Source organism: Monomorium pharaonis, chromosome 4 (genome assembly GCF_013373865.1).
Source record: "Monomorium pharaonis isolate MP-MQ-018 chromosome 4, ASM1337386v2, whole genome shotgun sequence".
Taxonomy (NCBI): Eukaryota; Metazoa; Arthropoda; class Insecta; order Hymenoptera; family Formicidae; genus Monomorium; species Monomorium pharaonis.
In genome coordinates this window covers 6,963,177-6,987,744 of record NC_050470.1, presented here as the reverse complement: position 1 = coordinate 6,987,744, position 24,568 = coordinate 6,963,177, and the positions used below count along the sequence as shown (strand labels likewise).

The window sequence follows — 24,568 nt, the reverse complement described above, 5'->3', positions numbered from 1 at the left end:
GATCAATTAAAATTAGGATTAAATTTTTGTTTTGAATAATTTGAAATTTCTATTATACATAATAACGTAAGTTGTAACATATCATTAACAGTATATTCGGTGACCTTAGATATGTTAAGGATTAAGGTAGACAGGTAAATAAATCACACGAACATTTTTTTATGAATGCACAAAACATTTTAATATAAACTTAAAAATCCGTACAACAATATGAAAAATTATAGACTATTATACACATGTATATAGATATATTTATATATATATATATATATTTATATGTCGTACTTTTTATTTTTTTCATTTTCCGGGTTTATCAATATATATATATATATATTTATTCATTTGTTATATATTCTTTTGCTATATATCTTTTTGTTTATTAACGGGATGGAAAACTTCCGTCTCTCACTAAGTTATATATATTATGTATATGTTATTATTAGAGTATTTTTTATTACTATCATTATTATTTTTATTATTATTATTATAGGTATGTATTAATGTAGAAATATAAAGTGATGAACCGTTGCGCGATTCCGCGTCGTGTCTTACAATCAGAGTGTATCAACTCGCTAAAGTCAGAGACAATAATTGTATATCGATAATCGTACTTGCGGTAGGTAACGCCGACAATTAATCATTAACAATGACAGTAATTAGCAATGAGGGATGGGGAGGGGGCGGGATACGCGCACAGTTTATCTCGTAACAACGCGTCGGGGGTAAGTATTTATCTTTTTTTTTCTTTTTTTTTCTTTTTCATAGATGGGATGGCGAGAAAACGTCGCGCTCACGCTCGTCACGATCATTGTATCGCCTCGAGATGCTTCGCATCCGTATACGTCTTGTGTCGCAACGCGCGGGTATGATCATCGCCGGAGTGCATCGAGAGTGTCACGTGTACGTGTATCGTGTGTGCGGACGAGTGTGTGCGCGATGTCAGATGTCAGGTAACGCATTATTGCGGTATATCTGCATATAGCGATGGATATGACGGGGCTCGGGGATTCCCCCCCTTTTTTTTTTATACAAATACAAGCCTCGCGCTTTTTTTTCGCCGCCGGGCGTGATGTACCGCAGCGCGATATACAGATTAAACAGTATAGATAACGTACATCGATAAGAGACGATAGATTAGGCCAAATTTTCACTCTCTGTCCCTCTGTCTCTCGTCTACTTTTGTCACTCGTACTGGTGCGCGCTGTACGCGCGAGCCAGTTCGCCTCTCTTTTTTGCAACTTGATATGCGAGAAGTTTCTCGCGGTTGCGGTCGTATTGTTGTTTCCGTTTTATTCTAACAGTAGGTGTATCCTTTCGAAATAGATGAAACGGTGCTTGCCCTTAGCTCAGAAATTACGAGAGGACTTCCCTTTTCAAGTGGGAAGTAATTTCAAGTATAGCGATACAAAGTTTATAATCTCCGCCGCAAAATTCAGCAGTGTTGATATTCAGTCTGTACGCAGACCGTAGAACCTCGGAATAAATCGCCTAGAGATATCTCGTAGAGTTTGCGGGGAGAATTTTTTTGATTTTTACAAAATTTTCATACTTTCGTACTATACAGCTATAATCGCTCGTTGATTCCGTCTTTCTGGTTTGGTTGAACCTCGATCCTTTTTTTCAAGTTCAAAATTCATTCAGGTACGACGTAACGTCTGGAATAGCTCGAATCCGACTTACCCCTAGTCTACAATAAAAAGATTTAAGCTTTAAGCCGTAAGAAAATGACCAATCACAGTAGTTTTTTTATAAGAATACTTAGTTGTAATTGGTCAATTTCTTAAGGCTTAAAGCTTACATCTTCATTGTAGACAAGGCCTTGGAGATCGCGTGTAACCGCCGCAAACGGCGGTGGATTACGATCTGCGATCGTGAGAGCCGCGACCGAAGGGCCGAGAAGTCGAAGGGATACACCTCGCAAGTGCGTCCGCTCGTGGTTCCGAAGACTTGACTTTCTCTCCCCCGAGTATATTACAGATAGAAGTATAACGCTACATGTACAAAGAGCTTTACGTAAAGAGGAGAGGTATGTCGTTGTGCTGTTTATCAGGCTCGGATGAAAATACAGAGAGGTGAGTCGCGTGTGTATCTCTCATAATCGGAAGAATAATTAAGCGGGGGGCCACCGCCCGGGCGAGTGAAACGTTCCCGAATGAATTTTCTCAATTGCGCGTCGGGGGAAAACGTATAAGAAATGAGCCGTAACGAGATGCAATTCCCCAGAAAATAGCGGCGCGGAACAAAACGGAAGGGAGATTTTCATAGAGAAGAGCCGCGCTTAAATAAATAAGAACGCTATCGTTACTACAGCCGAGCACTTAGGGGGCGCTGAAGAGCCAAAAACAGAGAGGGAGTTCCTCCCAAACCTACGCAAAGCAGGCGGGATTTTTTTGTTACCCTTTTCTTTCGGAACGAAAAGCTTTATCGGTTTCCGTGCAGCGGATTCGCTGCACGTTTTTATCTTGGGGAAATCACGAAAAGTAGTCCCGGTTCCTTAAAACAACGATCGCACATACCCCTTTCCCCTCCCCCCCCCCGCCGTTCGCTTTAGCGTTCCGAGAACGAACGCCGCCGGGGAAAGGGCATGGCATCGCGGGCTTAATTATTCAGCACATAACGGGAGTTGAGTTAGAGGCGGTCTATCGATTGAATTTTTAACTAGCTCCGCGCGGCACGTGGTGTGCCGGCTTTCTAATCGCGCGATCGCGTTCCATCGTCGTTCCCTTTACACCTTGATGCCTTCCGGTTTGCCCCCTCGTACGCATCCGCGCTGTGTGCAATTAAAACCGATAGTCACCCGCGAAAAATAATCCGCGGTACAGGGCGCGTTCGAACGGGAACGTTTGCACTCGTGGAACGTTTCTTTTTTTTTTTTTTTTTTCATTCCCGCGGCGCGTTTCTCTTCTTCCTTCCGTCGTCCTGGCGTAGCCGAGTAGCAAGAGCACTCGGCCTCATAGTACGCGAGAGTAAAGTACATCTAGGAAATGTGTGACACACAGTATACGTCATTATGTACACCGGGGATATAGATTAAACGGTTTCGTCGATTCCCGGTACTTGAAATTCCGGATTGTTCGTTCCTTCCGCCTTTGCGAGTTCCCTCGTCGGGTTTCTTTCTTCTTTTTTCTTTTTTTTTTTTCCGGAACGGCGCCTCGCTGAAAAAGTCCACGGGAGAACGCGGTTTTGCATACAAAGTGCGCCGTTACGTCACCGCCGACCGATCGTGTCGAGTGGCAAATCCACGATACCGATGTATCCACGGCGGAGAGAAATCCGGTGTAACGAATCGCGACGTTACGGGCGAATTAAGGCTTCCAGAAAATTGATTTGGCGTGCGAATCCCGATCGAATGCCATATATATATATATATATATATTTCGCTGACGAACTCCCGTTTGCGAAACTCGATCGCGGCAGCTGCAGCCGCACACGTACGACTTCAAACGCAAATACAAATGTAAAACGAGATGCAAAAATTATACAAATATATTTGAAATGAAACCCAATACTCGTGACGTGGAATTATTATTTCGACGCGATCGAAATCGTCGGCTGTTCTTCTCTTTCTTTATGTTTTTTTTTTTTTTGCCGAATTCGTAATTACACACTTGGTTGTGTTATCGCGAGGGGTTGTATTATCGACTTCACCGTTTAACTTTAATCATTTACTGTAGCGTAAATGTACTTTAACCCTTAAGATCATGTACAAGTTGTAGCTGCGCTGTTTCGAGACTGCCGTCGATTAATCGGGCGCCCTTGAGTAACGCGTCGTGTGTCGCTGCTTAATTAATTGATCAACGCCCGCGAACGACCGTACCCGTGTTTAGCTTCGGCCTACGAACATCACCCGTAATACTCGATGCATGCCGGTGAGCGCCTCACCGGGAATGAGGAGATCACGACGTGCAATCAAAGAGTTACGAGGTTACGCGTTTCGTTTAATGTTCTTTATAACTTAATTATAAGTCGCGCTTTTCATTCAGCCTTCCCCCGACCTCTGTCGCGAAGGAAAAAAAAGGGGGGAAGGGAAAAAACAGCTAACACGACGATTTACGCGAGGGCAGTTCACAATTAATCATAGCGCTATTAGATTATCGTTAATAACACTGACTATCGAACATTATTACGTCACACTCATTAATTCTAAAGAGATCGCAATTTAGATGTAGTAGGTAGATACGACATCGATATCGAATCAACGGTAGTTTTCTTAAAGGTAACGCGATTAGCTGTCTCTTTTTTTTCTCTCTCTCTTTCTCTTCTTTTCTTTTTCCCTTATTCATTCGCGTTCGGTATGCAACCGAGACCGGACATAATTGCGCGTCATGACAGAAACGCGTGATTGATCGCTATTGAATGTGAGAAACGATATCGCGTGTCTTGCGCCCGAGATTAATCACGATCGGTATCTCTTCTCCTTCATTTTTCATTCGCAATAACGTCGATACCTCGCGCCCCTCTCATTGACGCCCGTGTCTCGAAGAATTTCCATTCTCTCGAGAGAAGCGATCCCAAGTTTCGTAATCTTCCGCGATCTTATACACACGCACGCTTCGCGAATTATTCGGAGCCACGTGCAACCTCTCCGTAAACGAGAAGGAGAAGAGAAGAAATGACGCTCGGCCCCACAGATTCGACGCCATTGTGGCAAAAAAAAGGGCCCGCGGGGCCCGACCTCGCCATACTTCTGGCGAGTCTTCTCGCATTGGAGAACGCAGAAACTCGGTCCCCTCGGGCGGCTAATGCCGATCGTTCGAGTTTCTCCCTCTCTCCATCTCCCTCTCTCTCTTCTTCCTTCTCTCGTATACATCCGATACTGTGACAAGGTAAACGCTGATTAATCGATGTTTGCTAATCATACTTTGAGCGCTTGCGAAACCTGCGCGCGTTTACGTGTCCTGCAGGTGCGCTACGCATTTACGCGTCCCACAGGTGAGTCGGGACCCCGAGGCCGAAGAACGAGCGAGTGCAACTTTGATCGAAGAGCGACATCGATTTTTCTCGCTCTTATCACGATCTTCCACCGCCGGGATTTCCCTCGCACCGTATGGGATCGCTGTCGGGTATTTCGATTCTCCCCGTTTTCGATTCGCGGATTATTATTTATTATGAGCCGACTGGTTCGCAAGCAGCCGATCCGGCTGACGCAGGAGAGACGACAAGATGAATGGAATCGAAGGGCGAGATCGGACTCTCGGTTTTCCTCCGGAGAAAGCGAAGTGATGACAGAACAGAGGAAATGAACTGTCTCTCTCTCTCGATAATAATTAGCAGAGCGAGATGAAGCGAGCAGAAGTTAGTTGCGGCGAGTCGACGCCCGTGTGGCTTGGAGGTTCGATCAATCTCTCGATTCAATTCACCTGTCGTATACCTGCGGTAACGAGCTGGCGCTACGATTACGAGATGAAACGAGTTGATAGAATCGCAGAATCGCCAAAGACATTTCCCCGGCGTGATCGCGTAATTACACGCTGATATACGAATCGCGTTCACTTAATGCTAAACGTGAAGCCGCTTTAAACTTATTTACATGTAATATTGCTACATTTGCGCACAATATTGTAATTAGTAATACTGACAATCTAACTCCATGCAACTCGAACGAGAATATAAGAGTCTCAATTCTAAACTAAGCCGGCAAATTATTTTAGTTGCTGCAGTTTACGCTCGGAAGCGAACGAATTATCTCTCTCTTTTTTTTACAAATAATTACGTGAACGATGCAGATTCTGATACTTTTTCGATTTCAATTAAACGAGTCGGTTTCCTCCCAACAGTGCGCTTGAAATACTTCAATTAAAGAGTTCGCGAACGGTAACAATGATAAATCGAGGAATGCTTATTTTAAGAGAGCGATTCGGAAATTATAAACGCAAAAACGGCTTTAACGCGAGATTTGTAAATCAAAATTTACGTAGAATAATCTGTTTTACATAGAATAATTTGCTTGCGATCAGACCGATGTTATCGTAATCTGTTCGACATGTTCGACATTAAAGTTCTTTGGACTTTCATCTCGTTTTCACATTTGTGGAAATCTCTTTCTCTCCGTCTCTCGGGGCGAAAACAAATGACGTGGCTGCGACAGCGTCGACTATCACGATACTAATTAATGTCACCTGGTTTTCACCACGAGCGGGACAAGTCTCGGCTTTCTGTAACACATCCGCTCTCGCGCTGACGCTGTTGCACTCGCGTATAAGGACGCACGGGCGTCACGGGATGCTAGATAATTAATGTCGAAGATGTTCGACGCTGTCGCACACGCTCGCGCGTTTACACTCGCAGGAGGTACGATCTGTTTCGTCCTCCCGATGAAATCAGATTCGTTTTCCGATAGTTCATCATTCGCATAATAAGCCCGGACGCGCTTATCAGACGCACGGTGGCGGTCGATATACTCGCGACTAATTACAGTAATCCGCAACGGGTCCATACGGGACACGCAAAGAAGAATAAATTAATTAACAATATCCGAGCTAATTAATGTCAACGAAAAAAATGTTCGATAATTTGTGACGCTAAAAAAATTATCGCGCTGAAAGAAATTGTCGAAAATGAACGAGAGCACATCTAGGGAAAATAGATTTGCGATCCTCGATCGCTCCATTTAGACATCGTTCTCGGAAATTATTCGGAAAATACTTATTTCATCATGACTTCTTTCCGGTGATTCATAAATCATGGAAATTATATTAGCGTAAATATAATAAAGGAGGACGCGAAAAATTACAAACGCCTATACACACAGTCACACGTGCGCGCGTATAAGGAAATCGAAATTCTAAAAGTACTCCGGAAACGATGAACATATGTTGTCTTCGGTCGATGTACTTCCGACGTTATACTTCGGAAAATTGCTCTTACGCTCAGGTCGCCCTTGGCGTTCTTTGGCACTTAGGGTCTTCCGGACTTTAAACTTTATCGTCGTTTGATCATTACCCGCTATCGCAATGCGCAAACTTTCCCGCACGTCCTTCTCTCGGCGCGTCTCGCGCGAACGATTTTCCGCCTGCACGATTTGCGCGATATTAAACTAATCGATTTTCATATGGAAATGATTTTCCATGGAGCATTTCTCGCGTCATAGATAGAACCGCTTCATTGGGAAACTAAGATTCGCCGTTTTCCATTTCCCTCCTTTCGCTCCTCGACGGAATATTTTGCCGCCTTACAAGAATACTGTGAAAATTCTTACTAGGAAATTATCGCTAAAACACCTACGTCCCCCCCGTATAGAATATGCACATGTGTAATATACTGTATATATTCATCTGTTCATTTTAATGTAGCTTACGATATATACTTAAGGATAATAATACTTATCGGCTACGCACGAGTATCGTACAGCTATTAAATCCGTGAAAAAAGTATGTAGATGCCGTATCCAGCCCCACGGCCTCTGTCATAATATCTCTTTCTATCTCGTTCCTCTGGCATCTGCCCCATTTTCTACTGCTTTCCCATCCGTGTGAGAGTGTGCTTGTGTCTGTGTATCGTATATGCATTTCGTGTTCTGTTCATCTGTCGTCTACACACAGAAATCCGTATATATATACGTATATATAATCTCATGTCACGTAGCTATGAGATACATCCTGAGGATTAAAAAGCGCTGAGACAGGTGCTGTTTGATCAGTCCAGGAACTCCAAACACGACACTGTCGGTCGACTGAAGAGGGAATGCACACGTATCTCTTAGAGAGAATCACTTCTCTCCTAATAACTTTCACGCAAGGATAGCGGAGGTAACTATACTCGATAAGAACATACAAAGGATGGAGAGAATTTTTAGGCGGACGCTTATAGACTTGAGCCTAGACGTGAAACGAGCGATAACGTCACGATAAATTACGCAAGCTGAGCCTTATGATAAATTGCGACATTAGCTTGTCGCCTATCGCCTGTCGAACGTAATAGAATTCTAAAGTCCCCAATCCTGCGGATTAGTTCCTCCGTGTAAATCGATATCGCGCAGATCGCGAGATCGTTTTACATCCCGCGAATCTCGCGGAGTTTAACCGGTCGTTCCTGGCCGTTCCCTCTTCAGCCGACCTGTCCGATTGATTTATATATTTTGATTTTGTAACGACACACAGAGGCCACGCAAGTGTGCGAGATTCATACAGGCGGGTATAGACAGATAGATGTGGAGGTACGTTGATGGACACAAAACACAGACACGAATATTATTACAAGAAACACACATCTCTCCGTTTCTTTCTCTCCTCTCTTTCTCTTGCAGATAGAGCAACGGTTGCCGTATGTGCTAGTCACGAAAATCGCGTGACCGATCTGTCGATTTCTCAAAATTGTAGGGAAAATAGCTCCCGCATAGATTCCGAAATTGAGCATCGGAACATTTTGATTACGCGTGTAAAGTGACGCTTATATAAAATTTATCTCTCTTTAAAAACATAATCCTATGTATGAATTTTTTTGCGTCAGTTTCCGTTTGTGTATGTATGTAAAAAGAATGCGCGATTTGATAACGTAATCCTTTTGCTGATTCATTGCCGTCAAGTGGCGATCAAGCGAGCGACTTTCCAAGCCTTTCCAAGAGTGATAAGATTTTTAATTTTCGCGAAAAATATTTATGACAATTCTCTTTACCTTTATTTTCCCGTATCAACTGAGAGAGTCTCGATAGATTCTTTCACTTAATAACGCCGAAGATATTACATATATATATATATATATATATATGTGTGTGTGTGTGTGTACTCACATGTTGTCTTCACATCTAATGGTAGATACGCGCTCTACGTCGTAAAAGGTATATGCGTCCCTTAACGTTACTTTAGAATATAAAATCGAATATGCCTGTTTTTACATCGTAATACAAGGGTCTTTCCGAAACGGCGCAAAATAGATTTTCCAGCGCATTCCCATACCTACATGTACGCGCAATATGCCGCGAAATGCATCGTTACACTCACATACCCGGCACGGCCGTTCTAAACTAAACGATCACTTTCGTTCAGCGATTCTCTCCTTCTCGCCGTCTCCTCTGCACCGAGGTGAAAAATATAACTCGCTTAATTTCGTCCTCCGCTCTCTCTCTCTCTCTCTTTCTCTCGCCTCTCACGCATTCCACCGGCGCAGTTATACCGCAGATAATTAAGCTTTAAGAGGTATATAAACGTACGTAAGAGTAGGAAGAATGAAAAACGCGCGTTTCCTTGGCCGTTGATACTTAGTTATTCCAACTCTTTACTACCTCATCTTTACTTTTAGACGATAACGACTGGGTATATGTATGTACGAAATACTGGTTCCTTTTTTTTTGTTAGCTCGATTTTTGTTCCTCCGTTTAATCATACCCTTTTGTGTTCCCTTATCTATTTTTTTTTTAATAACCTAAGTACCTTTAATTTTTGTGAAAACAGAGCGTAATTTACAAAGAGCTAAACAAATACTACATTGAAGGGTTTAACTACTTCGATTACGAAGCATTCGCATTAAGTACATATATTTATGAGATAAAAGTAGGAATAAATTTTGAAATCAGTTATTAAATATTTAATATTCAAAGCGTTAAGCTATCGGTTACTCGAAAACATTATTCATTGAATCATCGACAATCGAAAATCACATTAGTATCGCACGATTTGCTCTACATAGAAATTAAACAAATAAAATATTAAATCTTCGAAAATACATCATGCATTATAATGTTACAAATTAATTGTCGATCTAATACAATTAAAATCGGCTTGTATAATTTAAAAAATATCATTTTTAAAACACTATCAGAGAGAATAAAAATTATATTATTAAAAAGTGACGATCTTGAATTGTCTATACAACTCTTCGAAACACGCACACATACGAAAAAGAACGATATGAAAAAAAATCTGTTACGCGAATTTATCGTGTTCCAATTCAAAGATAGTCGATTATCGTCATCATTATCGTTAAGTTACAGTAAGATTATATTTGATATGAAATATTGATAATTACAAAACGGAAATTAATAGATAAGCGCATTCGTGACTAGCATTATTGTAAACATTATATGGCCACTAATCTAAGTCACTGTCCATGAATTTTTTAAGGATAAGTCCGGCAATCCGCTGTCAATTGAATTATGTAACACGACAAATAGCTCGATAATAACGACTCGAGGAAATCGGAAAGGAGGAACGTAGCGCTACAGTTACACACCGATAGACATACAGAAAGTGAAACACCGCCGTCCATATCCGGCTTAAATAACAATGTGCACAGCGTCTTTTTATTCAGTAGCTTTTTTATTGTTTTAATTATAAAGAAGTAACAAAGAGATAATAATTTTATGATATTATACCGTACACTCTTTTTGCGCTCGCTCTTCCTCTCGCATTCGCTTTCTCTCTCACTCACTCACTCACTCACTCACTCACTTTCTTTCTCATGTATTTATATCTATATTATATGTCAATATTATATATTCAATAGATATACTCATTCACATATTAAATATCGTGGCAAATATATAGATAAAGTTCTCGTCTATCGTTCACACACGTCTACACAGACAGCGACTCTGCCAAGACGCGTCTCTCTTTCTCTTTTTCTACGCCGTTTCCTTATTTACCGATCGGCCATTCACAATGCATCCCATCGTCCCCCATCGGAAAACTTTCGGAGAGCACCTCGTAGAATCTCTCCCGCCTCCTACGGCGGCGGGCGCTGGAAGGAATAACGAATTCGCTCGGAAAGTTTTCGCGAGAAACGTCGTCGTCGGAGCTGAGCGGAGCGTTTCCCCGGCATTGTCGTTCGTTCATTATCGATCAATACTGTCACCCAAAACAACTTTATTTATTTTTTATATTACATAATCGACATAGGAAGCTGTAGAGCAGCAAAATGATAGTTTAATCTCTTTCTGCCGTTCTTGCTGGAATAATTTAATGACGGAAATTGGTGATCTCGTCGGATCTCGCTTTCCAAAAGTTCGAAATTGCAAACCGGAAGCAGTCCCGTTCGTTCAGCCCCGGCGAGAGACGACGATTCTAGTTTTCTAGGTGAGAATCCGCTAACTGGACAGTTGCCGGAAGTATCCGGTGTCTCTCTCCAACACTCCGCACAGACGCTATTAGTAACTCGAAATCGTCCTGACTAACCCCACACACCGATGACGAGGACGAGTCGAGGATCGCGAGGAAAGTCTGAAGTCACCCCCGAGCTTCGCCGAACGAAGTCCCGAATTGTTTACGCGAGAGCTGCCCGTTTAAAACAAGAGTCTCGTGTTAAGCATGTTAAACTATTATATTTTCATCTACATTCTTCTCTCTCGATTGAGTGATATTTTATTATTTTTAGAAAAGACTTTCAAAGAGAAAAGGGATTTCAATAAAAGTCTCCCCGTAATACAATTTACTAAATTCGCTATTAAAGTTTATAAAGATTTCTGAATTAATGGTAACATACATAGCACGCCACTGAAAAGAAGTGGAACGCACGTTTACGACAGCGTTATCAAATATTGGTGTCGAAATACATATATATTTTTTATTAACCAACATTACTTATCACGTTTTGCTCAAAGGGATTCGCGATTTATACGTCTGTAATCTCGCGTAATTTCGTGAAATTCCTTCGGTTATTTCCCTTTTGCGGCGATCACACGTCTCCGCAGAGAGATTGCACTTGCGCGCGTTGATGCCTGCGATTTCCGCGTAAATCAATTAAAACGCGTCCGTTTCGACGGAAGAACGCCGGGCAATTAGCGCCGTCGAAATTTACGGCCGCGGGCGTAAGCTCACGCTGAAATGAGCGAACGAAACGCGGCGTGCACATCCGCACTAACGGTTTATCGATTTACCAGGAGGCGGCGGCGGTTTCAGCGAGCACACACACACACGCATACACACACACACACACACACACACACACACACACGATATTAACGTTTCAATAATTAATGTTTAACGCGCGCGCCGCAAAATCGCGAAGTCTCATACTCCCGGGGAAAATTTTCATCGCCGGCAACAAAATGAATAATAATATCACGACTTTCAACGCAAAGTGCCGCTCTCGGTCCTAAATTGTCCCGATGTTACAGCGAGTTCCGATTACTGCGCCGATATTAAATTTCCATCGAAATTCTGCGGACGCCGCGAAAAAACGCGCTCCCAGCCGAATTACACAAGCCCATTTAACATATATAAAACACTTTATTCGCACATATAGAATATATCTTTTTGAACAATTATACAAACAGTAAATTTGTCCGCTCGCAGCGATTACAGGAGTCGTTTAAATTGGGTACGAGTTCAGTTCTTTCCCCTCGCCTCCTCGCGTTCGCCTCGTCATGCGCGCAACTAATAGAAAACTCGACAACATTGAACTATATCGAGAATTATTACCTAGACTATAAAATTCCAACAACTAATTAGGCGCCCCCTCTAGCCAAGAAACTAATGTGTACTAATACCAGGCGCCCTGCCCTTCACCTCGCCGTCGATCATCGTCCTGGATCGTCGTCGATCTCTCTCTTTCCCTCGACGCTGTTCGACCGATTGGTCCGTGTAGCCGTTTGACATTTGTATCCCAGCCAGCACGAGTCTCTAAAGGATTTTGCCGGGTGCCTCTATTTTTTTTATTTTTTTTACTTAAGGATAAAGAATTTTGTACGAATTTCAGACTATCACTAGATAAGCCTACTCTACTAATTATATCCTTCGCGCATTACGTATCTTCGGTCCTGATTCGTTTAAGCGTCAATTAAGGACTAATCAGAAGTGCAAACAGTGCCTTCTTTCTAGCGGAGATCTCCAGTCTCCAAAAGTTTTTCATGCCTTTCGACGGAAGTCGTCGGCGCACGGGCCCCAGATTGGCCCGATTTCCCGTATCCTTTGACGATCTTGTCGATGGCACGGCCGATGGTTTTGCGCTCGATCGCCAAACTACGGTCGAGTCTAGACTCGGCTGAGAGATTCGTCTGATCGCGAGAGATTCGCTCGGCCAGCGACGACGGTTTCGATCCAGGACAATCGAATCGATCGGCAACCACCCTCGTCCACCGTGCTTGCATGAGAAAACTAAAGAAAGAACGTTCACGAAAAATGTACACCACTCTCCCATTCGCTCTTTCTCTCTCTCTCTCTCTCTCTCTCTCGTCATCTCGCTGGTTCCCATTCTCTCCCTCCCTCGCACTCTTTTTCTCTCGCACGCATCAGACACGCACGCTCAAACGCGAGAATCTCGAAGAATTCTCGCTGCTACCACCTTCCTCTGGCTCCCCTCTCTCTCTCGTTCTCCCATGCGCGAAACGAAATTTTCTTGAAACTTCTCGACGGATCTCTTCCAAGCATGGCTTTCTAAAAGCCGACTCAAGGATGGAGGCGAATTACAGCGGAATCACGACGACGCGCGGATCGCCGCGCGCGTCTTATTTTTGATTATTATATCAGCGGAAAAGGGACCCGGCCCACCGGTCGCGGCTTTTAACGAGGGAACATCCACGGCGTGTTTCGCGCTATCGGCCATTTAGGTGAGAATCGCGTTCGCTCGCTCGCTCGCTCGCGGGGGAATACAGAATCGATTAGGGGGAGGGGGAGGGTGAGGTTAGTTCGTTACGAGATACGAGGCAATTATCTGTCATAATTACTCAGACTCCGTTGCGGCTTGAATGGCGGTTAATTTACATAAGACCGATAAGCATCTTGCACGCCGCGGGGATAATCCCGTGCCCCGACCGGCGCGGCGCGGCGGTTGGACGATAAATCTTTCTTCGTGGTGCGCACGAGAACGGAATCCAACCCTCGACCGCGCGCAACGTGCGGAACGTTGTCTTTCGGGGACGTGTCAACTCTCTCGACGCAGCTGAAACATTTTCTCTGAAGCGGAAACGAACGCCGATAATTGTAGCAAAAAAGCATCGTTGCAGACGGCGTTAACAATCCCCTTCAACACGTCTTTGATTTGATTTCGCATTTTATTTTCGGAACATCGGAACATGAGAGAAATAAAAAACGATAATGTAACGTTCTGTATCTTACATCGTGCCCGGGTAAATACCGTTGATGATTCTCCATGTTGGCGAGCGTGTGGAAAAGGTTTAAATCAACTAAAGCCGCGGTCGAGGGTAACTAGAGTCCAGCGTGTAACTTTCACGGTTACTCACTTCGTCCGATCGTATGTCCGCTTGATCTCTTTTGAGAAAAATAATATCTGCAGTACGCTATTTATACGACTAAGTTGCTTGCGAGGTCACCAATGATCGCGCGCGATCGGCCCGAGATCGGCGGGCCGTGGCCGCGCTTTCTTTGGAGTTGCGTTGCGCTATATACGCCGGCTAAATTGAATCAACAGAGCTCGCATCCCGACGACACGTATTATATATATATAAAGAGTAGACTGGTACAAAAAGAACGGTGAATTAATATTTATAAGGTAATGTAATAATGAACAAAAAGCACTGACAAGCTGCAAAATACATACAGAGAGGTACAAATAATCGGGAACAAATCGCAATCTTACGGGACTGGCGTGTCGTATTAAATTAAAACTTTGCGTCGTGTGCCTGTGTGTATGCACGTGTGTGTGTGTGTGTGTGTGTGTGTATACTCGTTTACAGTTTTACAAACGTTTTGCATACGGGCCGTATGCGATCTCGTATAATCGTTCGGATAATAATCATCCTGGCGCCGCTCTCGATCAACGAAAGGACTGTCAGCGACTCTGATTAAGTATCGTCAGTGTTAATTAATGCGTCACGCGGTTTTCTTTTCCTCTCCCTTCATCGCGAACCAAAATTCTCTCTCTCTCGTACCCTTTCTCTCCCTCTCTGTCGCTCGATCTCTTTCTCTCTCTCTCTCTCTCGCTCTCAAACTCTCTTGGTTTCTCGCCGTGCGCATAACACTGTTCCGCGACTCTCTTTTGTATGCTTTCGTTATTTATATATGTATATATATAAAAATACAAAAAATAATTTACAAAATGATATTATAAGTTATATTACACGCGAGTTTCGATATTTAATATTTCGTGTCGGAGCCTCTTGTAAAGTCGCTCGACAAATTTCAAGAAACGCTTCATTGTCGCTTCGTCACACTTTTAAACAAAATATAATGTAGCAGTATATGTATATATATAATCGATATTTATATATATAGGTATGTATATATGTATAATATATCTATGTATATGCACGTGTGTCTATCTATGTATATTCACGGGCCGTAAGAAACAGAGAAACAAATTCATCATTAACAGGCTAATGTAGTTATCAAACCACTGTATTATTAACAAAAATATATATTATATATATAATATGGTAGTATATATTTATATATATTATTTTCTGACGCGCGGCAACGCGCGCGCCGGTATATATATATATATAATCAAATATCATATAAAAACAACAATAACAAACTATATCAAAAGAAGGATTGAACGATAATCTTATAAGCGAGCTACAATTATAATATTCATATGTATATATGTATATAGGTAAAATCGACGACGCGTTGTCATCGATGTTGCGTTTTCGTACAAAAATAAAGGAACAAAATCTAACGAGCCAACAGAAAATACATCTCTAATATATAATATATATATATATATATATATGTAAAAAAAAAGAAAAATAAACGGACGAAGAAAAAAGAAAAGAAACAAGGTGAGGTGAGAAAAGACCTATATACAGATATATATAGGCGCGTAGTGTGTGTCTGTCTCTCTTTCTTTCTCGTCTAAAGGGTGGAGATAATAATCATAATTATAATAGTAATAACCGTAAGTATACAATCTACATAACAATCATAATCGCGTGCGAAAATCATTCGAAACAATTCTTCATTTTTTCCGCATTTTGCACCCAGGAGAAAAGTAACTAAGGCGAACGAACGTGTCCTCACGCTTCCATACACATGCACGCACTGCCACATAGTTTTAATTCACACAGCCAATCGTTCCGTCTTACACACACAACTCTCACTCACTCACTCACTCACTCGCAATTTTTCTTCTCTCTACAAATGGCGTGGGTTGGGGGGGCTTTGGAGTAGGGGCAATTAACAGTTACATTTAGGATGCGCTTACACGTAGTGTAACGTAGTTTTTTTTTTTTCGACACCGAGAGTGTAACTTGGGTGGGGTACAAAAAGATCTCGCAGAAATTCTTCCGCCTTCCCGACCGGTCGAAGAAGGGTGCCTCGTCGCTCGTTTCCGCTCGGCGCGCGATCCGCCGCGACGAAAGACATGGTCCCTCGCGATATCTCTCCCCGATATAGATGTTTGCGTTTCTAGCTGCTTTTCCTCTCTCGCGAGCCGCGGCCGAGCCGGAAGCGAGCGATCGCGCGGATAAAAGGCGCCGCCACGAGTCTTCCGGGAGACATCGAAAAAATCGGAGGACCGTTATTTTAGCCGACGGCCCTTTATTCCACGGGAATTTTTCTCGGCGAGATTCTTCTCAGATTTCACCCTTTTAATTTTCTCCCTCAGCGTTCCCCCGGAGATTCTCCGCGAGGCTGCTCTCATCGCCGCACCCTTCTTCACCCTTTCGCGCGCGGCATAGCGCGCATTAAAGGTGTGTATGTATATAATATATATATAATATATGTATATAATATATATATATAATTATATGTATATAGTTTACATTCAGCAAGTAGTTAAAGTATTGAAAAATATATATGTAATTAATTACAAATCTAATTATCATCCTCTTGTTTAATTTATTTTACTTGGTAGAATAATCAATAGGTTTTTTGGATCTCTCTTTGTGTACTTTATATGTCTATGTGTGTATGTCATGTGTGTCCGTGTGATATCTCCATGCGCGTTCGGCAATATCGAAATACGCCATTTTTGCCTTCTCTCTCTCTCTCTCTCTCTCGTTCATAGTTCCGAGGGGAAGGAGATCGAATCAACTCTCGCGATGGCGTCCTCCGATACTCCTCGATACGCGCGCACTTTGCACGCATCTTTCGGGCTTTCCGCAGTCTGCTCTCGTCGCATGTATCCTTCGTATGTTCCGCCGTTATAAATGTAAGAATATATATTATGTCATTATATTGCAGAGTGTTTGTTTATCGCTACCTTACACGACGTTACCACGGTTATTTGTATTTTTTTTGCCATTTATTTAAGAGACAATATCGATCGCTATAGTTTATAGACACATGATACTTTAAAGACAGATTACTGACTTCTTTTTTTTTCTTATTAATTCTTGTGTGTACCCGAGTGACTTCAAACGTGTGTGTGTGTGTATATGTATGCGTGCATGCGCGCGCTTGTACGTGTGTAACTTCTTCTGACCGTCCGTCTGCGTGTATGTGTATGTGTTCGTGTTGTTTTTGTGTGAACTCTCCCTTTCAACGAATTACATTCATTACGGGGTATGGAAAACTATGCGTAACTTTTTTTCCTTTGCTTACAAAGTGTTTCATTACAATCGTATCGTAAAACGTATAATACTATATGTTTTTGTGTATCTCAATGTGTATGCTCTATTAGTATTAATTAGATTCACTTAACTTCGCTTTCTCTCCCTCCCTCTCTCTCTTTCTTTCTCTCATGTTGATTCGCGCCGCTCTATTCGCGCCCCGTCGCGCACTTTACGCACGCGCGTGCCTCCTAGTGTTTAGTTTTTATCCCCCTTTATTTATTCTCACATCTCTTAATTTCACTTTTGTTTGTTTGTTTTTTTTTTAAGAGTATACATCGTGTTTGATTCTTCGCTAATCTGAGCCTCTCGTCTCAAGCCGAGATCCATTTGATTCGCGACTTATTGCATTGAGTTGCCACCCCTTTCCCGTTTCCTCCCTCTTGTTCTTTTGCCTTCCTCCTTCTCGTTCTATCCTCGCCCGTTTCGCATTTTGCGCTCCGTCTTCTTTATCCGCCACCCCCTTTCCCGTCGCCCTCTCTCCGCGTATAAAATTCGCCATAGAAACGCGAAACTTTCGGAACGTGTACCCGACCGTAAGTCAGCTTTTATAAACGTCGGCCAGCCGGCCGTCCGGCCGGTCGGTCGCGTTTATTCGCATTCGAGTGCCATTCGAAAGTCCGGACGAAACCCGTTTAAAAGTCTGCAAAGTTTCCGCGGTCGCAATGATTTCGAAAGTTTCCGCCTACCGACTTCCTTTCATCGCCTCTTCGACTTCAATCGTTGTCGTTGTCGCCGCTGGTCCAGCTGTCTGAACTGTCAGCGAGGTGCGACCGTGGACTGTCGAAACTTTCGCGATTTCGTGTCACGAAGGCGGAATCTCCGTCTCTTTGCCTTCCTCGCGTATACTCGTCCGGGATTTTCCGTCGCGTGCGAGACGTCACCTTCGGATTGCGACGCGAGAAACACGACCGACAGATTTTTCCGATCTGATCTTCGCCATTGTCGCCGTCGTTGTATGAATTATCCGCGCCGCTTTGAGCCAATCGTGCATGATTATTAGAAAAATTACAAGAATAAATAATTGTCATTTGTGTGCTTTTGATCGCGACGTAGGCTTGATGACGCGGGGCGACGGAAACGGGGGGGGCACCTACACGTCGACGCGAAAAAAACAAGATATCGTAAGATGGACTTTGGATCGTTTGCGAGGCTCACTGACAGAACGCGATGCGAAACTTGTCTCGACAAGCATAATGACTCCGATGCGTGTACACAAAAAAAATAGTTAACACTTACGAAAAAAGATAAGTTGCAAGTACATTTATAAAATATTACACAATCGTTTATAAAATATTATAAAATATTATACAATCTGAAAACACGTATTGATCATTTAAGATTTAAGTCGATAATTCTTCATAAGTTCATTAATTCGTGTGACTTTGCGATTAAATTGAATTTGATGATAAAGTTAGCGGGAATTAAATGTAAACAAAAAAAATCACCGTAGAAGTCAAACTAACGAATTTTGACGCGCATCGAAGCACTATGTTGTAGTTCGATTTTTTGTTTTCAAGCGGCATCCCCTCCTTCGGTCATCCCTATCTTATTCACTTTCTCTTTAACAATAGCAGGTACTAGCATAGCTACCACAGTCGTACGTATCGTTATAATAGTTTACAATTAAGTTTAGATATTACTAAAGGGTTCTGTTCTTCATCAGCGTCTCTCTCTTCTCACGTTTCTACTTTAGTAGTTAGTTTCACGGTTAAAACTTGTTTCGTACCCCCGACCCGTCCGGAGACCACCAAACCCGCCGACCAAACCCCGAGTGTTCGGGGTCGACAAGTAACTCGAGTATATAGTAATTTCCAACTACAATTTTTCACTTTGGACCGAGGTTATCGTATAAAAAACGGATTTCTTCAGCTCCCGGTAATTCGCGACAGCCGAGATCGAAAGTTTCGGCGCGTAGGATGCGAGTCCGTTATTTACAACGTTTATATTTTACTTTAGCTGATCGATCCCGGATTTGAAGCGGACGATCTCACAAGTTGCGTCCTCGCCCCAAATCTTTCGATTCGGATCGCGTTCTGGGGAAAAGGGGTCGTCCGACCCTTCCCCTCTCCCCCCCTCCCCCGATCTTCGATCGGCCGCGACCAGGCGCGAGGATAATTTACAAAAAGGCCTATACAAAAGTCCGCAAGAAAGAACGATTAAACATACATACTTGGAAATTACACGCTAAACATTTACACGCTACGGCTACATCGACACGCTACGGAGAACGTCGTAGAAATTAGCGGAGTCTAAAAAGGACAGGACGCGCCTGACGCGGCTGATCGGTGACGCGGGTCGACTGGCCGGTGCGGTCTCCGGATCGTATCCTCGGGCCCGTATCCTTGCGCTTCGTCCCACAGGATTAAACACTTTTTGAATACTTTTAGCACCTAGTGCCCGCGTCTCGCGGCACCTCCGCCGCCGTTACTGTCACGCGTAATAGCCGCGGGATACTCGTCGGCGAGGCTCGAACGAGATCGCAAATACCCGTTTCAGAACGCGAGAATTTAATACGCGCGAAGTATTACGTGCTAATTTTCGTGAAATTTCCAGTAATCGAATCTCGTACTCGATCTATCTCTTCTCTCGGGGAGATGGGCGTAATTATTATCTCGGAAATTACGAGGCGTATTATCGAATTAATTCAAGCACAGGAAACCGAAACAACCGCGCGTAATTAATATTCAGAGACCAATTAGGAGAATGATCTTGAGGCATGGATGGAATACACGGAGAGTGTGTTCATTTTAAAACGCAACCCATAATTCTCTTCTTTCGTAGGCGATTTTTTTTCCTTTTTTTTTGAGAAGGGAAGACGGTTCTGACTGACGAAAATGGAATTTTGTACAGCGTTATCTCGATAATCATTAGTTTTATACTAAAAATTTATAGCGAAGCTTCGGTGGCGTTTTACGATAAACACTCTGCAGTCAATATCGATTGTGCCGGCGAAAAGTTTAATTGCGCAAACAAGCCTCTTAAAAGATCAGTGTTAAATAGTGGATTCGTTAAATTCCGAGAGACAAGGTAGCTGCGTGAAAATTTGGTGCTTGTCTTAATCACGATGCATTAAAAGATCGATATTTTCTTTGCCTCGCCGACAAGGACAATAACGCGCGGCCTTTTAATTACGTAATCACCTAATTAACCTCGTGAACGCTAAGCGACGACGTTGCTCCCTCAAAGCTCCTCTTCTCCCGCCCGCCCGTCTCATCCCGTTTCCGATTGGCTCTTGTTTATCTTTGTACTTGACTCTTTTTCTTAGCACCGTAAAGCTCTGCGGACGATTACGCTCGATTGAGAACAGATACTGTCAAAGGGATTACACGCTACAAATCATCGTTAAGTTACTAATTAACGTTCTCACATTGAAAGTTTAATTAATCTTAATCGACGGAGATCTTGCCCCGGCTGCTCGAAGACCTGTACTTGTTTAGGAACGATTTGCGAGCGGTGTCTAAGACGATCGGAAAATAATTAGACAGAATTTCCGGGTTCAAAGTTGAACGCGCAGGGGCAAGGAGCGTATTGCCGAGGCTTAACCATTCGAGGAAGTTCCCTCCTCCTCCTTTCCTCCCCCCTCCTCCCCCCCCGCGACGGTTCGGAGGGTCATCGACTCCGGATGTCAAATCGAAAGGCAATATTGCGAAAGGAAATCGATTCCCGATGGTTTTTCTGCGACAGACGGGCGGGCGGGGACCAGCTTGCAGGCACAGCCGAGCAAATATCGAGGGGCCTGCAACGAGGCCACTTACGTCCCTCGCGAACACACCGGCTGGCTCTTTTTCTATCTCGCCTTCTCTACTTCTCCTCATCCTCTTCCTACCCTTGGATATCACTCGCTCTGCACTCTCTCTCTCTCTCTCTCTCTCTCTCTCTCTTTCTCGCTCTCGATTTCTCCTACATTCTACTGCATTTATTATAAAAATAAAATGTAAAATCGTACCGAGGACGAGTTTTCCGAACGGTATAAAACTGCGAGCGCGTTTCTCTCTTTCTCTACATTATCACTATACTCGCGGAAGGATCGATTCTTCGTTCCTTGATCGCGTTGTTCCTTTTCGTTTTTTCTTTTTTTTTTTTACTTACTCGACTCGTGCGAATGAACGGGCCGTCTTCCGTAGAGATTCTCGGTTTTGCTATTCATCTCCCAATTCAACTCGTAAAGGTCCTCCGCGCTATATAGAAAGCTACCCGCGATCCGATCTCTGGCTCGTTTAAAGAACTTTTTTTACGTATTTAGTGCCTGAATGGCATATCCGGCCACGCGAAAACGAAGTGACGCATCCGAGCGCGTCACCTCGTGTCGGCATATTCGATCGATGGAGAAAAAAGACTTTGGAAGACACCTTACCTTATAGATCTTTTATATCGGATCTTCCACGGATCTACCGACAACGACGGCTCGTTCGACACGAGTTGGGGGACAAGTGTGTAGTTTCTACCGTTTCGCGAGAACCCGGTGAAGAGTGAGTGCATCTTGAATATAATACATAGGCTCTACAGATATATATTCATTATTCAATTCTCCGACTATATACCAGTGAAAAAATAAATTATTACACGTTGGTAATATCTGTGTGGGTCAGTGTCGCGTATATGTGGTTCTCATCTTTTCCATTTTTTTTTGCTTCGTTAATACGTAATAGTACGTGTGTCTCGTGCGTGGTGGGTGATGCTCGTGTGTGTCGTGTATGTGTATGTGTGTGTGTGTGTATGTGTGTGTGTGTGTATGTGTGATAGCCTACGTGTATCGCGTGGGCTCGCATCGTATGTATATAAGGGAAGATCGGTATAATATGTATATCTGCATTTTTATGTGTGTGTGTGAATTTGTGTGTATGTATTTCTATAATGCGTCGAATGTCTTTGCTGTCCCAGATGCACGCTCGACGCATCGTTCGAATGTCGCCGGTGCGCTACATGCATGCGGTATATATACCTTTACGCGTGTTTTATATATATGTATGTGTGTTGTTGGGTGTCGTAGGTAGCCACACGACGGCCTCTCGAACGAGCGTCTCGCGCCATCGCCAATCGAGTCCTTATCGGGTTTTAATACATATACACGCTCTCGTTAGCCGTTAGCTGCTTCCTTCCGTCTCCTCTTCTCTCCTCCACGCCTAAAACGTATTCTACACGCACACGCAACCAGGCGTACTTCAGAACCAGGCATCTCCACACGCACACGTTTTCTTTCTCTCTCGCTCTCTCTCTCTCTCTTTCTCCGTTCTATCGCGCCTTCTTTCCTTATCTCGATCGCTTTTCTGATCGTCATCGGTGCCGATCGTTCGGCGGTCGTCTTTCTTTCTCCGTTTGTTCTCTATCTCTCCCCCGTTCGCCGATTAGTCTATCGATAATATATGTACACAGTGTCTCGGACTCCTTGGATTAGGAAAGATCGAACGAAAGAGCGTTCTGAGAAGCTTTCTGAATGGGAATCGCGGGAGAGGATAAGAAAAATGGATATCGTGGACTGGCGAATTCTGATCAGGAGGAAGAGAGATAGAGCGTGACTGATGGACATTCGTCTTCAGGAAGCCGGACTCTGGACAACGTCTCGACGACGGAGTCTCGGAGGCGACAGCCTTTTCTCTTTCTTGTCCGCCGCCGTCGCCGCCGGACCAGCGGCACCGAAAACGAGAACGCTCCTGTTACCGCCGCCGCGGGACGCGGCGACGGTATTGTTGACGACTTGATGATGTGCACGCGCGAGGTATTAGTTGGCCACGAGCAAGTGCTGATACTGGCTGGCCGGGTAGGGCGCGACCGAGCCGAGGCCGAAGTTGTTGAGGCCCTCGACCAGGGCGCTCTTGTCCTGCTGCTGCGCCGCTGCAGCGGCCGCGCCGGCGTTGACGTTGCCGTTGGTCGTGGAGCCGATCGGACCAAGGTTACCGGCGCCGGCGCTACCGGTGCCCTGGGTACCGGCCCCGGCGCCGGTGGTACCATTCACCGCGCCGCCAGTCCCGGCGCCGCTGCCGTTTATGCCGCCGCCGTAGAACTGATGACCGGCCAGGGTGGTCGGGTCGAGGTACGACGATGGGAATTTGGTGCCAGCGTAGAGATCGGCCGGCAGGTAGCCGCCGTGGCTCGCCGACGAGTCGAAGATGTTGCGATGGGGGAACTGCGCGTGGTACGCCGCGGCGGCCGCGGCCGGGCCGTGTTGGAAGAAGTACGCGCTTGGATCCGCGTGTTGCTGTCCGGCGCCGGGGACTATGCTGCCAGGCGATAGACTACGACTGCGTGGCGAGCTCTGCGAGACCGGTAATCCCGGGCCGGCCGCGGCGGTCGCCTGTTGCTGCTGCTGCTGCTGTTGCTGCTGCTGTTGCTGCTGCTGCTGCTGCTGCTGCTGCTGCTGCTGCGACTGGTGCTGCTGTTGCTGCTGATGATGGTGGTGATGGTGAATCTGCTGCTGCATCGCTGCGCGCTGCTTTATATAGTTCGAGAACTCGGTGGGCGACATCCTGAAACCGAGCGGTACCGTGCGGTTCATCAATGGCTCTGTGTATGCACGCGAGTGCGTGGATCCGAGAATGGCAGATCGTCTCACGGCCTGGTTAGTACGCGCGTTTTGTTCTGTTGTGTGTGTGTGCGCGCGTATGTGTATGTGTGTGCGTTTCGAAAATACGGAATAACACGCGCGCTGGAATTAAATTCTATCGACAATGTACGATCTGTTACGATCGCACGTTTCATTACACGTTACTCTCTAATTTCGAGCATGCTTAGCTATTTCTACAGTTATTTGGTTGCGAAGCGAATCAACTATTCACTCGATGGCGATCCCACTGTTCAATTTGCTTTATATACCGCGGGAATTGTAAGTAACGTTAGTTTTGAGCGTTAAAGTATACCTGAGGCAATTGTAAGCAGCATCCCACGAATACGCATGTAGATTGCGTTAATTAGAAAAACTCGAGAAACGTATCGTCGAAAGAATATAAACAATCAGTTTTTTGTAACTTTTTTTTACATAAATAAACTCTGTAATATTACGTGTAATTTGTTAAATTCTGTAACATTGTCCTTTGAATGCGACACTCCTCGGGTAGCAACAAAATTCAACTACATCACATACAACAATAAGTCTCCATTACATCCGTTTTTTTTTTATTGTTTTGAGCAAATAAACTTTATTTTCATGACGACAGCAAAAAGTTAAAAGAAGCGATTATTCTAATT

General features: G+C 44.0%; 1 protein-coding gene across 2 annotated transcripts in view; it reads right to left on the bottom strand.

Moving 5' to 3' along the window:
• Positions 1 to 3,573: 3,573 nt before the first annotated feature.
• LOC105831392 (protein Tob1) overlaps positions 3,574 to 24,568 on the bottom strand; it is a 90,886-nt gene continuing 69,891 nt past the window's right edge. Inside the window, exon 4 of one of the 2 annotated variants that reach the window (XM_012671477.3) lies at positions 3,574 to 23,850. In XM_012671477.3, coding sequence (XP_012526931.2) covers positions 23,106 to 23,850 — 745 coding nt within the window. In that variant the 3' untranslated portion in view covers positions 3,574 to 23,105. The remainder of the gene's footprint in view (positions 23,851 to 24,568) is intronic. The other variant, XM_012671478.3, reaches the window with a different exon arrangement.